The 11,743-nt window shown below is 66.9% G+C and overlaps 5 protein-coding genes across 5 annotated transcripts in view; 1 reads left to right on the forward strand and 4 right to left on the reverse strand.

Moving 5' to 3' along the window:
* Positions 1-1,937, reverse strand: part of EMIHUDRAFT_460212 (hypothetical protein) — a gene marked incomplete at its 5' end in the record, with an annotated part of 3,266 nt that extends 1,329 nt beyond the window's left edge. The window contains 6 exons of the mRNA XM_005757296.1: positions 169-284; positions 353-383; positions 494-622; positions 741-769; positions 1,224-1,286; positions 1,361-1,937. Coding sequence (XP_005757353.1) covers positions 169-284; positions 353-383; positions 494-622; positions 741-769; positions 1,224-1,286; positions 1,361-1,937 — 945 coding nt within the window. The remainder of the gene's footprint in view (positions 1-168; positions 285-352; positions 384-493; positions 623-740; positions 770-1,223; positions 1,287-1,360) is intronic.
* A 140-nt stretch (positions 1,938-2,077) lies between these two features.
* Positions 2,078-3,035, reverse strand: EMIHUDRAFT_446607 (hypothetical protein; the record flags this gene model as incomplete). Its single annotated transcript, XM_005757297.1, has 1 exon — positions 2,078-3,035. A coding segment is annotated over one exon (575 nt), but the record flags the coding sequence as incomplete, so codon positions are not given.
* A 926-nt stretch (positions 3,036-3,961) lies between these two features.
* On the reverse strand, positions 3,962-4,979 carry EMIHUDRAFT_446611 (hypothetical protein). The gene is made up of 3 exons (XM_005757298.1): positions 4,738-4,979; positions 4,546-4,649; positions 3,962-4,474 (listed from the first exon to the last, which is right to left on the reverse strand). The coding sequence occupies exons 1-3, from the start codon at positions 4,949-4,951 to the stop codon at positions 4,124-4,126; spliced, it is 669 nt and encodes a 222-aa protein (XP_005757355.1). The 5' UTR covers positions 4,952-4,979; the 3' UTR covers positions 3,962-4,123.
* Positions 4,980-6,816: 1,837 nt separating this feature from the next.
* EMIHUDRAFT_250371 (hypothetical protein) lies at positions 6,817-7,251 on the reverse strand (the record flags this gene model as incomplete). The annotated part of the gene is made up of 2 exons (XM_005757299.1): positions 6,817-6,834; positions 6,931-7,251. The coding sequence occupies 2 exons, from the start codon at positions 7,249-7,251 to the stop codon at positions 6,817-6,819; spliced, it is 339 nt and encodes a 112-aa protein (XP_005757356.1).
* A 2,880-nt stretch (positions 7,252-10,131) lies between these two features.
* EMIHUDRAFT_121526 (hypothetical protein) lies at positions 10,132-11,420 on the forward strand (the record flags this gene model as incomplete). The annotated part of the gene is made up of 3 exons (XM_005757300.1): positions 10,132-10,475; positions 10,893-10,927; positions 11,308-11,420. Coding segments are annotated over 3 exons (492 nt in total), but the record flags the coding sequence as incomplete, so codon positions are not given.
* Between the last annotated feature and the right edge of the window lie 323 nt (positions 11,421-11,743).

Here is an 11,743-nt window from a genome sequence, read left to right on the forward strand (position 1 = left end):
GATGACCCCCCCCCCCCCCCCCCCCGCCCCGGGCCCCGCCCCCCGGCGCCTTGTCCGGCTTGTCGGCGTGCAGCGGGTCAGCCTATCGCGACACGGCTCCGAGAAGCCTCGGGGAAGGCTGCTCGCCAGCCTTGGCCGGCGTGAGCGTGCAGCGGCCCCCGCCGCGACGCGCCACCTCTCTTCTTCCCCGCCCTCCTGCGAGAATGCGCTGATGCGCGCGTCGGGCGGCGGCGCGGCGACGCCCGCCTCGAGCAGCGATCCCCTGCCCGCCATGTTGGACTGGCCTGCTTCCAATCAGGAAGCGTTGCGGACGGCGACAAGGAGCGGGCCCTGCCGGCCTTGTTGGGCTGACCGCAGAGCGCAAAGATCAGTCGGCGAGGGCGCTGCGCCGCAAGGCCGGCGCCTGCCCGGCGGAGGACGAGAAATGGGGAGATATGGGGAGATATGGGGAGATATGGGGAGATATGGCGCCTGCCCGGCGCAGGACGAGCACGTCCACGTCTTCGAGCTGGTAGAGCGGGTCGAGCTCCGTGGCGCGGTCGGCGAGGCGAGACGACCAGCCAAGCGACGCGGCGAGGAACGCGTCGAGCCCGCCGCGGTTGCGGCCGACGGCGAGCCAAGCCTGCAGGAAAGGTCGCGGAAGGGTCGGGGGAAAGGCGACGGAAACGGCCGACGGGGGCAGAGCGGGCCTCCGCGTCCGGTCTGGCGAGGGAAGCGAGAGTGCTGGCGAGGTCCTCGACGGGGCAGCCGTGGTAGAAGAGGTCGGTGCCTAGGGAGGAAGGGTCCCGGAAGGGTCCCGGAAGGTTCCTGGACGGTTCCTGGCAGCGGGGCAGCCGAGGTAGAGGAGGTCGGTGCCGACGATCAAGTCAGCGGAAGCTGCGAGGTCGGTTGGCAGCGGCGCGGTCCAGTCGAGGCTGCGCGCCTAACCTCGGGACACACCGGTCCGTCTCGGTCTATCTCCGACCCTCGGGCATGTGCTCGAGCCAACGGCTGCGGCGCCTGCAGAGTCTGCGGCGGCTTCCCGGGCGGAGCGACGGCGTCGCGGTTGGCGCTGACGTTGGCGGCGAGGAGAGGGACGTTCTCGGGCAGGTCGGTGAGCGTGACGTGCGCACCTAACCCCAACCCTAACCCTAACCCTAACCCTAACCCTAACCCTAACCCTAACCCTAACCCTAACCCTAACCCGAACCCATACCCTAGGTCGGTGAGCGTGACGTGCGCACCCAGCGCGGCGGCGGTGAGACCGACGAGGCCGCACCCCGCCCCCAGCTCGACCACTGCCTTGCCTATCTCCGCGACAGTCAGAGTGGGTGGCATGCTATGGCGCCCCCCCCCCCCCCCCCCCACACACACACACAACTCGGGAGGCCTGCGAGGCCGGCGCTTCCCCGCGCCGCCCAGCGCTCGATGGCCTTGGAGAGGACCACGGAGCTGTCCCACACTGTCGAGGCGAACCCCAGCGCGCTAAAGGGCCGCTGCTGCAGCCTCAGGCCGACGAGCCGAGAGCCCGCCGTGAGCTGGTGCGCATAGTCGCGCTCGAACCGGTCCGCGTCGCTCTTGTGCTCTCGCGCCCAAGCCAGCCGCTCGAGCGCAGAGGGCTGCACGGCTGGGCTGCAGGCAGTACCTTGCGTGGCAGTCGTGCCGCCGGCTGGCCGCCGACGGCCGCAGCCGTCGCGTCGCTCCCTGTTGGCCGAAAGCAGGCGGTGAACGCGCTCACTCAGGTCCACCGCCTCGGCACGGCCGAGCAGCCCGTCCTCGATGACCACGAGGACCTGGAAGACGTCGGACACGCTTCCCAGGTGCGGCGAGAGAGAAAGCTCCGCGAAGAGAGGCGCGGCCAGTGCGGAGCAGCGGGTCGGCGAAAGGCCAGAGGCCTCGACGGCGGCGCGAAGCTCCTCCTCGTCGAGCGGTCCGTTGCCCTCGCTTCTTGCAGCCATGTACGTGCGCGTCGTTTTTCTTCTTTACTTTGGTAGTGGGATTCCTGGCTGGAGCCGAGCAGGAGGGCCTGGCGCACAACCCCTGGTCAACTGAGGGTCCTTCCCCTTTAGACTGTACGGCTTTAGTGTGGGTATAGAATCGATCTCGGCAATCAAAATGGAAACATGCGACGCCCTTCCCTTTCAGCCCTACACATGCTACAACTGACAGAGCACGCTACTGGAGAAGTCTAAGAGGGCCACCAAAATGTACTCGCGCGGCGGGCCTCTGCCTCACGCCTTGACAAAACACAGGAAGCCCGGCATCGGCAGAGTGTGCGTCGGCGCCCACCGGTGCAGCTCGCAGCGCTGCATCGCGACGCGGCGGTCGGTTTTCATCTCCAGCCCGCGGCACGCCGCAGACTCGTCGCACAAGCGGCGACACTCCTCCTCGCTGACGCCCCACCGCTCGGCGTAGTCGCCGGTCGGCTGGCCGCGCCTAGGAAGCAGCAGCATCTAGGAGTGATCTCGTGCGACCTCCGCTCTAGTCGCCCCCGACGTCTCGGGCCGCGCCCGCGTACTCTGCATGCGCCTGTGCGGTCGAGGGGGTGGGGGGGTGGGGGTGGGGGGTTGCCCAGCCGTGGGTGAGCGTCTCTGGCGCCGGAAGCGAGCCACGTCTCCCTCCGCCTCTCCCGCCGCTGTGCTGCGGCGCGCCTTGCTGCCCAAAGCCCGCGACATAGTACGAGGAGCGGCGGCTCGCGGACCCCGCGGCCTGCCCTGCCCCCGCCTGCGCTGCCCCCGCCTGCCCTGCCGCCGGCGCTGCCCCCGCCGGCGCTGCAGCGGTGGGCGCGTAGTAGTGCTGCCTCCAGTGCGGAGAAGCGGGCCCCGGCGACGGCGACGACGCGGGCGACGGCGACGGCGACGGCGACGGCGCGGGCGAGGAGGGCGAGGGCGAGGGCGAGGGCGAGGGCGATGACGAAGCTGGGGCCGCTCCTTGCCCCGAGAGGCTGCCGGCAGACGGGCCCAGCCCGCCCCGCAGCAAGTCTGCGGCTCCGGGCGGCGGCTCAGCTCGCTGCGCTTGGGCGGCCAGCCGCTCGCTGAGCGGCGTCCTACAGCCGACGTGTCTCGGACATGTCATCGACGTGTCGTGGACGGGCCGCTGCGTCTCGCGTAGCGGCGGCCTCGCTGCATCCAGCGCCGCCGCACGAGGGTTGGGGGGCGGGCGGGCGAGGGGGGGCGGGCGGGCGAGGGGGGGCGGGCGGGCGAGGGGGGGCGGCGGGGGCGGGAACGGAAACGGCGGCGGCGGCGGCGCGGGAAGCGGCGGCGGCGGCGGCGCGGGAAGCGGCGGCGGCGGCGGCGGGAAGAGCGTCTCGTAGCAGTCCTGCTGCGTGTTGTAGCAGTAGTGTCGCTCCTTCGGCAGCCAAGCGGCGCCAAACTTCGCGCAGAAGGCCTGCGGGTCTGTCGCACACGGCGCCTAACATCGAGTCATTCTCATCACTGAGCAGTACTGAACTGAATCATGAGCCAATCCGCCGCACGCGCGCCGGAGGGGGCGGGGCCGCCGGGGTCGGGATGCCGTCGCAGATGAGGTTCCGACGGTCTCCCGAGTCTCGAGACACAACGGAGCGGGAGAGGTCGCCGCGGTAGCAGCCGAGGGCGAAGTTCCAGTTGTTGTGTCGGTCGCCCGGCCGGCAATACGGCTTCGCCAAGTCGATGTCCGCCCACAGCCTGGCGTGGCATCAGCTGGCGGAGTGTCGTCTCTGTGTGTCTGTGTGTCTGTGTGTCGCCCCTGTGTGCCCGTCTCTAACGTCTCGCTCGCGTCCCCCCCCTGCAGCGTCTGGCGCATGCCCCACACGCACATGCGCATGTCGTGCCCGACTGTTCACCACCTCTCTGCATACCGCGTGCCTGGCGTGGTAGCGGTACTCGCCGTTGACGAAGCGGCCGTTGCACTCGTCCAGCTCCGCCTCGGCTCTCCAGGAGGGGAGGGGGCCGTAGATGCCTGCGATGGAAGCAGTCCTCTCGCGTGATCTCGCGTGACCTCGGCTCTCCAGGAGGGGGTGGGGGCAGGGGGGCGTGAGATGCCGAATCCGTCCATCGAGTAGGCGAGAAGCTCCTGTTCAACAGCTCGAGGTCTTCACAGCTCCTCTTCACAGCGCCGCCCCGCAGCTCCTGTTCACCGCTAGTAGGCTGCCTCCCGCACGGCACTATACTGCTACTACCACTACTATTGCTGCTGCTGCTGCTGCTGCTGCTGCTGCTGCTGCTGCTGCTGCTGCTGTTGCTGCTGCTGCTAGAGCAGCTCTCGCCTCGGGCGGCGGCATTACAGCGCCGCGGGCCTCGCAGTCCTGTCCCGGCTCGCAGAGCAGGTGGTAGTGCCACAGGGAGGTGTACGACCCCTGGTGGCCTCTCGCCGCGTAGCTCGAGAAGATGAAGCGGTTCCAGACCGCCCACGCCGACGAGTACAGCGGCACGCCGTTGAGCCTCCACGCGATCGGCTCCGTGCTCGAGATCTCAGTCACCTCGCCGACGTAGCGTGGCCGCAGCGGCATCCGCACCTGGTACCGCGTGTAATCTCGTGTCATCTCGGGCAATCTCGTGTAGTCTCGTGTCATCTGCGCATCCGCACCTGGTACCTCGCCTCGCAAAAGGGGCTCGGCCTCGCCTTGTGCCGCTGGAGCTCGATGTCGTGGTCGGGCACGCCGTTGGAGAAGATCACGCGTTCGCCCCGCGCTGTCCGGCGACGGAGGAGCGAGCGGTCAGAGGGCGAAGCGTTGGAGTTTGGAGTTCAGAGAGAAGTATTTGGGGCATTGTGGCGGACCTGGGTCGACGCAATGCTCGACACGGTTGCGCAGCCCGTGGAAATCGGCCGGGTAGCGGAGGTAGCCTTCCCGCTCTATGCAGTGCTGTGTCTTGAGCTCTGGCGCGAGGCCGCCGCGATGCGCCTCGGTGAGCGAGCAGCCGAAGGTTGGGTAGTCTCCGGTTTGGAGGCGGCGATGCGCGGTGAGGTTAGCCAGCGCGAGCAATTTCGGCATGGCGGCTCATGCGAGCGACGGAAGCGCAGCAACTACTGCGAGCGTGCTTCAAATGAGCACACTGTGGCCACGGCTGGGGGGTGACCACATGATACTCGAGTAGGGGACGCCCTCCTGACGGACACTCCCGACGAGGGAAGCAACGCGGACTAGGAAACGAGGATTTCCCATTGTGTCCCCTTCGCGTGCGAGCGTGACACTGCACTTGGCGCCGAGCGGCCGCGGCTCAGACCTTGTGCAGGCCTACCCTCAATGACCACGCCGGTCCGGACCGATGGCGCTCGGTGTGGAGCATCGAGCAAGCAAGACCCCCCCCCCCCCCCTTCGGCGCGCGCCCGAGCTTTGAACGGCCGCCAGGAGCACCAAGAGGACTGCTCATGGCTGTGGTCAAGGGGGCTTCGACCGGCCTCGGCTGGGGGGGCGGGTTGTCCCGGTTGCGGACGCCTTCTGCAGCCCCCTGGGATGGGGACAGCACCCCAAAACTGCCCCCTCGGCGGCATACAGCACTGCCAGCCAGCCTCTTCCTCCTCCTAAGGGCTGTACTATAGGCCATATTGCGCCGCCTCCTACTGGCAGCCGGCGCGGGCGGGCGCGCGCCGCGCGCGCCTCGGCGCGCGCACGGCTCGCAAAGCTCGAGCGAGTACTGCCGCCTGGCCGCCTCTCAAGGCTGCCGGGCGGCAGTACTCGCCTCGCAAGGCGCGCACCGGCTGCTCTGGCTGCTGCGCCGGCGGCCGCTGCGCTGGCCGCTGCTGCGCTGGCCGGCGAGCGGTACGGCCGCCGGCGGCCGCTGCACCCGCGCCTTCCCTCGCGGGCGCCGTCGCGCCGCGCGCGCCCAACTCTGCTGGCACACGGCACGCGTCGTCATTCAGCCGCGGAGAACAGGCGGTGCAGCGCGCGAAGCGCGCGCGATCTCGTACTTTTAAGGCTGGATCCGGCCATTCCAAGCGTATACCTTTGAGAATCCCCAGCGTGCCTCCCTCCCAGTCACATCTCAATATCTCGACTCTCCAACACAAGTGCAGCGATCGGAGTTCGCCCAGTGCTTTTTACTTTCTTTTTTTGGGCCCTGTGGGCACCCTAAATATGTGCTGCCCGCCTCGCTCGCTGCGCCTCCGTGGCGTGGCACCTCTACCTCGGACGCGACTACGTGGGCCACGCGAGCGCGAACATGACGCGCTTGCCGGGCACGCTCGCCGCCGTCTCGGCGAAGCTTTAGATGAGCGGACTAGCTCTAAGAGGCGAGTCGACTGGTGTGTGTCGTCGTGGTTTCGTATCAAGAATACTCACTCACTCACACTGGTGGCTACCGGTCTCTTGATTGCTGATTTTGACGATTCTCGTTGGACCGTCGCTCGGAGCGAAATCCCCAAACCTCTCAGCTCAAAGGGGGAATTTATTTGTTTGGGCAGTGTTCGACCGGGCTATCCTTTGCGCCTCTCTCTTACGGCCACGCAGTGCGTCCAGGGAGATTTGTTTTGTTTTTGCGTCTTAGTGCAGGTTTTCGCCGTTGTTGGCGCGGTTTTTTCTCCCGCAATTCTGCGAAGGAAAAATCCCAGTTTACTCGGAATCTGAAATTGTTTTTCACATTACGCGGATTTCCAAGTAAACTGAAAAACCAGATTACTCGGGACGACATTTCGACATTTTTTCCGTCGCAGTTTACTCGGGGCCCCGAGTAAACTGAAAAAAACAGGACCACATTCACATTTCTTTCCGTCGCAGTTTACTCAAGAAACCGATTAGTTAGACATTTCCGTCGCCCGAGTAAACATCTGGCTGGGAAAAGCCGCCGCCGAACGCCCCCCTCCAATCCAACGTGCGCAACCACTACACGGACTCCTCGCCCTTCGCACGAAACGCTGCTGTCACAACGTCTCGCCGCCCTGTGCACCAACGCCGCGTCTACACCCGCTTTCCCATCTCGCTACATGCGGATGCGCGCGACCGACGGCTGACGGGAGTTGAAACGCAGTCGATACAACAAAACAAACACTACAATTGACGACAAAGGCCTTGCTCGCCTTTGCGAGCCGGGGCGCCACTTTGGACGCCGCCGCCGGCTTTCCCGCCGACTTCTCCCCGCCGCCGCTCTTGCCAAACGCAGGGAAGGCGGTCTGGTCGTTGAGGTTGAGCACCTTCTCTTTGATGCTCGTGATGCTCGCGGAGGTCGGGTGCTCCGGAGCCTGCTTGAGTGCGGTTCCACCGAGGAGATAGTCGCCCATGGTTGCGGGAGGCGGCTTGCGCACCCACCCGTCGCGGCGGGTGGAGCGGGAGCGGGAGGCGGCGAACGCGTGGATCATGCTCTGTGTGCTTCTCGAGGGTTTCGTGCGATGTGTCTTCAGGATCGTGGCGGGCGGATCCGAGTAGCTGAAAATTTTTTTAACGAAGGCGGTCGCACAGCACATCAAAGAATTTTAGAAGACAGTCCCTCTCACGACTGAAATGGGTAAGCAGGCGAGCCGAGTAATCTGCGAGGAAATATTTGTTCGGTCCGAGTAATCTACAATCCTAACACAAAACAGGCCCCAAATTACGTGTGAGTGTTAGAGTTGTTTGGTATTGCTAAAAATCTCTCTCTCTCTCAATCCTAAAATTTTGTTCGATTCCGAGTATGTGGCCCTGAGTTATGTGTACGCCTACTCAGGGTGTGTGGCAGCCAGCTGGCTGTGTGTCTTGTGAGCCTGTTTGTGTCTGTGTGTCGCTCGTGCGTGTCGTCATCATCTGTCTAGCGTCCACCCATACCGCGTTGGTGTCCAGTCCGAGCCTGGCTGTTCTTCACCTTTCTACCTACCTACCTACTCCGAGTAATCTGTGTGTAGGTATATTGTTGGCAAATCAAGACACAGAGCTCACACAGAATCACAGCGGGAGGAAAGCGGCGAGATCTGTGCTCGCCGAGTAATCTGAAAAAAACATTTTCACATTCCGAGCAATCTGAAATTCTTCCTTGTGCGAATTCTTGTCGCACCAGACTCAAAGAGCGGGGCTAGCCGCCGGGTCTCGAACGGTGATGGCGCCCGCCGCGACCCCGCCCGCCACGCTGACTCGGTGATGGCGCCCGCCGCGACCCCGCCCGCCACGCTGCTCGCCGACATCGCCGCCGCCGACCTCGCCTCGCTGCGCGCTTTCCTCTCCGGCCGGCGGACGCGCGGCAGTCTCGACGCGCGGCTCGACACCGAAAAGCAGGACACGCTGCTGACCTGGGCCGCTCGCCACGGGCACGCCGAGGCGGTGCGGCTGCTGCTCGAAGCTGGCGCGAGCGTCGGGGCGACGACGGGCGGCGACGGTGGTAGCAGCGGCGGCGCGTCGGCGCTGTTCATCGCGTGCCAGGAGGGCCACCTCGAGTGCGCCCGGCTGCTCCTCGAGGCCAGCGCAGCGGTCGACCAAGCCAAGGAGGGTGGCGCCACGCCGCTGTTCATCGCGTGCCAGAACGGCCACCCCGAGGTCGCCCGGCTGCTGCGCGAGGCCGGTGCGGCAGTCAACCAAGCCAAGGCCAATGGCGCCACGCCGCTGTACGTCGCGTGCCACAACGGCCGCCTCGAGTGCGCCCGGTTGCTCCTCGAGGCTGGCGCAGCGGTCGATCAAGCTGAGCAGAATGGCGCCACGCCGCTGCTCGCCGCGTGCATCCAGGGCCACCTCGAGATCGCCCGGCTGCTTCTCGAGGCTGGCGCGGCGGTCGGCCAAGCCATGAACAACGGCGCCACACCGCTGATCATTGCGTGCCGGCAGGGCCACCTCGACATCGCCCGGCTGCTTCTCGAGGCCAGCGCGGCGTTCAACCAAGCCAACAACAAGGGCTCCACGCCGCTGTTCATCGCGTGCCAGAACAACCGCCTCGAGTGCGCCCGGCTGCTCCTCGAGGCGGGTGCGGCGAAGGACCAAGCCAGGGACAACGGCGCCACGCCGCTGTCCATTGCGTGCCAGAAGGGCCACGTCGACATCGTCCGGCTGCTCCTCGAGGCCAGCGCGGCGATCAACCAAGCCGACGAGCAAGGCGCCACGCCGCTGTACATCGCGTGCCAGAACGGCCACGTCGAGTGCGCGCGGCTGCTCCTCGAGACCGGCGCGGCGGTCGGCCAAGCCCGCAACAACGGCGTCAGGCCGCTGTTCGCCGCGTGCCACTTCGGCCACCTCGAGGTCGCCAAGCTCCTCTCCTCTTACGGCGCCTCCCGCGCCGCAGTGCCGCACTTTGGCACGCCCGAGGAGGTCGCGAACCGCCAAGGCCACGCCGACCTCGCCGCCTGGCTGGTCGCCAGCCGCGGCTGGACGCCGCTCGCGCACCTTGAGACCCTCACCGCCGCCCGCGCTCTCTCCCTGCTGCGCAGCGGCGCAAGCCTGCACGAGGGCGAGCCGACGCCGCTGCAGCGCGCCGCGGGCGGCGAGGGCGAGGCGGCGGCGCTGATCCGGCGGGCGGCGGCGCCGTGGTCGCCGGCAAGCCACTCGCTCTTCCCCGCGGCGGCGCGCGCGCGGGCGGCGCTCCTCGTCCTCTCGCTCTACGAGATCCACGAGCGGCACCATCTCGACTCGGCAGGAAACACGAACGGCATCGCGGCGCGCGACTTCAGCGCGTGCGTGCTGCGCTTCGCGGTCACGCGCGAGACGCAGTAAGGGGTAGCTGGGTACGTTCTGTGGATTTTGCGCGCACGGCGATTTCTTTTTCCATTACACTGCTGATGCTGCTTGTCTTTGTTTGCTCGACACTGGGGCCGAGACAGTGTGGCGCTGGGGACGGCACTTGGAGCACTTGAGGAGTGCAGTCGGTAACGCGCACATCCAGGGCCGGGGACCCAGCTGGTTTTCTTTTCCGTGCACGCGGGAGTCGCTTAGGCGGCTCCCGTGGTGTACCTGTCGGTTAGTGCCAGTGCGCGCCAGTCCCGTGCCCAGTAAATAAAGAAAGAAAACGAACAGCAAACCCCGGACAGCGCCTGACACGTGACAGCGCACAGCGCTGACAGCACTTTCTCCGACAGTCTGACAGGAGAAGTCTGACGACAGGAGACAGGACGTAACTGACAGCAGTAAGCACCGCCTCCAAAAGGGAAGCTGTATGTAGAAGCAACCAACACTCTCCAGCTTGGACACGCTTGAGAGAGCCGACTAGCAAAGAGAAAAAGGCAGCCCGGCCGCCGGCGGCGGCGAGAGCGAGTCTGTGGGCTCTAAGAGGTGGCCTCTAAGAGACGATGTGGCGCAGAGATGCTCCAAGCGAGGCCGACACCTCTGACGACGGCTCGCGGGGCTCCTCTTCTTGCAACTCATCCGCTCCTTCATCGCCGCCGCTGAGGCGGCCTGGCAAAGAGCGGAAGGGCTGCGTCGCGGTGCTTCTCGTGCTCTCGTCGTCGAGCGCCGACGCCGAGGCTGGCCTCGTCCGCCGGCTGCGCGAGGCGACGGCACGCGTCCTCGCCAAGAAGCACGGCCGCGACGCCGCGGCGAAGCTCCTCGGCCGCCTCGTCCTCCGGTCGCGCGCACGTCTGGGGCTTGCCGAGCTGCGGGCGATCCTCTCCGAGAGCCTCAAGCATGCCGATAGGTTCGCGCATTGGGAGTCCGCCGAGAGGCGCGAGCAGGCCAGCAGCAGCCGCCGCCGAAGCAGCGTGGCGCTGCCTCGGGCAGTGAGCAACGGAGGCGACGTCGACGACGCAGCGCCGACGCGTCTCCGCGACGGCGAGGGAATGCGATGACGAAGCTCATTCCCCGCCAAGTTGCTAACCTCAGGCGAGAGACGACCTCCGCGCTGCTGAGACGGCCGCCCTCGCCGCCGCCGCCGCGACCAGCGCCGCACCCTCCGCCTCTGCCGCCGCGGCGCTCGCGACGTGCCGGCTGTCGCTCGAGGGGGCGGCGGGCGGCGGCGGCGCAGGCGGCAGCCACGCTGCCTCGGTGTCTGCGGACCGTTCTCCGCTGCAGCGGCGGCGAGAGTGACTGAGTGACGGCTGGCTGCCGGTGTCAGGTGTATGCAGACCCGTCTGCTGCAGCGGCGGCGCGGTGCGTGCGCTTCATCTCCTCTCGTTCCGGCGGCAGGGAGGAGGCCCCTACGGCTGTGGCGTTTGCGTCTCGTGTATGGCATGTCATGCTGCATCGCCCCGCCATAGGAGCCCTTCGATGGCGCGGCGCGGCGCGAGGTCGGGCGCGCGCTGTCCGCCTTAGCGGCAGAGGCAGGGCCGAGCGCGCCGCTTGTGGTGGTGGCGCAGGGCTGCGGCGCGCTGCTTGCGGAGTCCCTCACTCGGGCTTGATCGTTGCTGGCTGTTCCATGATTGACTCTTTCTTGACCAGGCGACCCTTCCCTGACCCTTCCCCTCTGGACCTTCTTCCCTCTGGACCTTCCCTCCCCCTCGACCTTCCCTGGTTCACTCTTTGTCGACCAGGCGCGCTCCTCGCAGAGCTCGTCCTCGCGGAGGCGCAAGCGGACGAGGAGGCGGACGAGGCGGACGAGGCGGCGGAGGCGGCGGCGGAGGAAGAGGTGGGGGGCGAGGCGGCGGTGGAGGCGGCGGTCGAGGAGGGGGGGGAGGAGGGTGTGGAAGAGATGGCGGCGCGTCCTGCGGCGCCTGGCTCCTCCTCCTCTCTGCAGAGAGGAGGGGCTTAATTCGTGATGAATGGATTAACAGGTGAGCTCCTCCTCCTTGCTGGAGGGAGGGCGCACGCTCGTTGCTCTGTGGACAATCGGTTCGCCGCTTCCCCTCTGGCTCCCTGGCCGCCTCTCCGCCGCCAGGCAGAGTGGGGGCGAGGAGGAGGAGGCCCGGCACAGGGGCGGTGGCTTGGCAGTGGCGCCCTTCGCCCCGTCGGCACCGCTTTCCCCCCGCT

Source organism: Emiliania huxleyi, assembly GCF_000372725.1.
Source record: "Emiliania huxleyi CCMP1516 unplaced genomic scaffold EMIHUscaffold_912, whole genome shotgun sequence".
NCBI lineage: Eukaryota > Haptophyta > Isochrysidales > Noelaerhabdaceae > Emiliania > Emiliania huxleyi.

What these genes read in the sequence shown, in the direction of transcription:
- EMIHUDRAFT_446611 (XM_005757298.1), bottom strand. Translation starts at nt 4,951, where the DNA reads ATGCCGAAATTGCTCGCGCTGGCTAACCTCACCGCGCATCGCCGCCTC. An exon ending in CGAGCATTGCGTCGACCCAG is followed by an intron (nt 4,650 to 4,737) that starts GTCCGCCACAAT and finishes GTCGCCGGACAG; the next exon opens with CGCGGGGCGAACGCGTGATC. An exon ending in TTTGCGAGGCGAGGTACCAG is followed by an intron (nt 4,475 to 4,545) that starts GTGCGGATGCGC and finishes ACGCGGTACCAG; the next exon opens with GTGCGGATGCCGCTGCGGCC.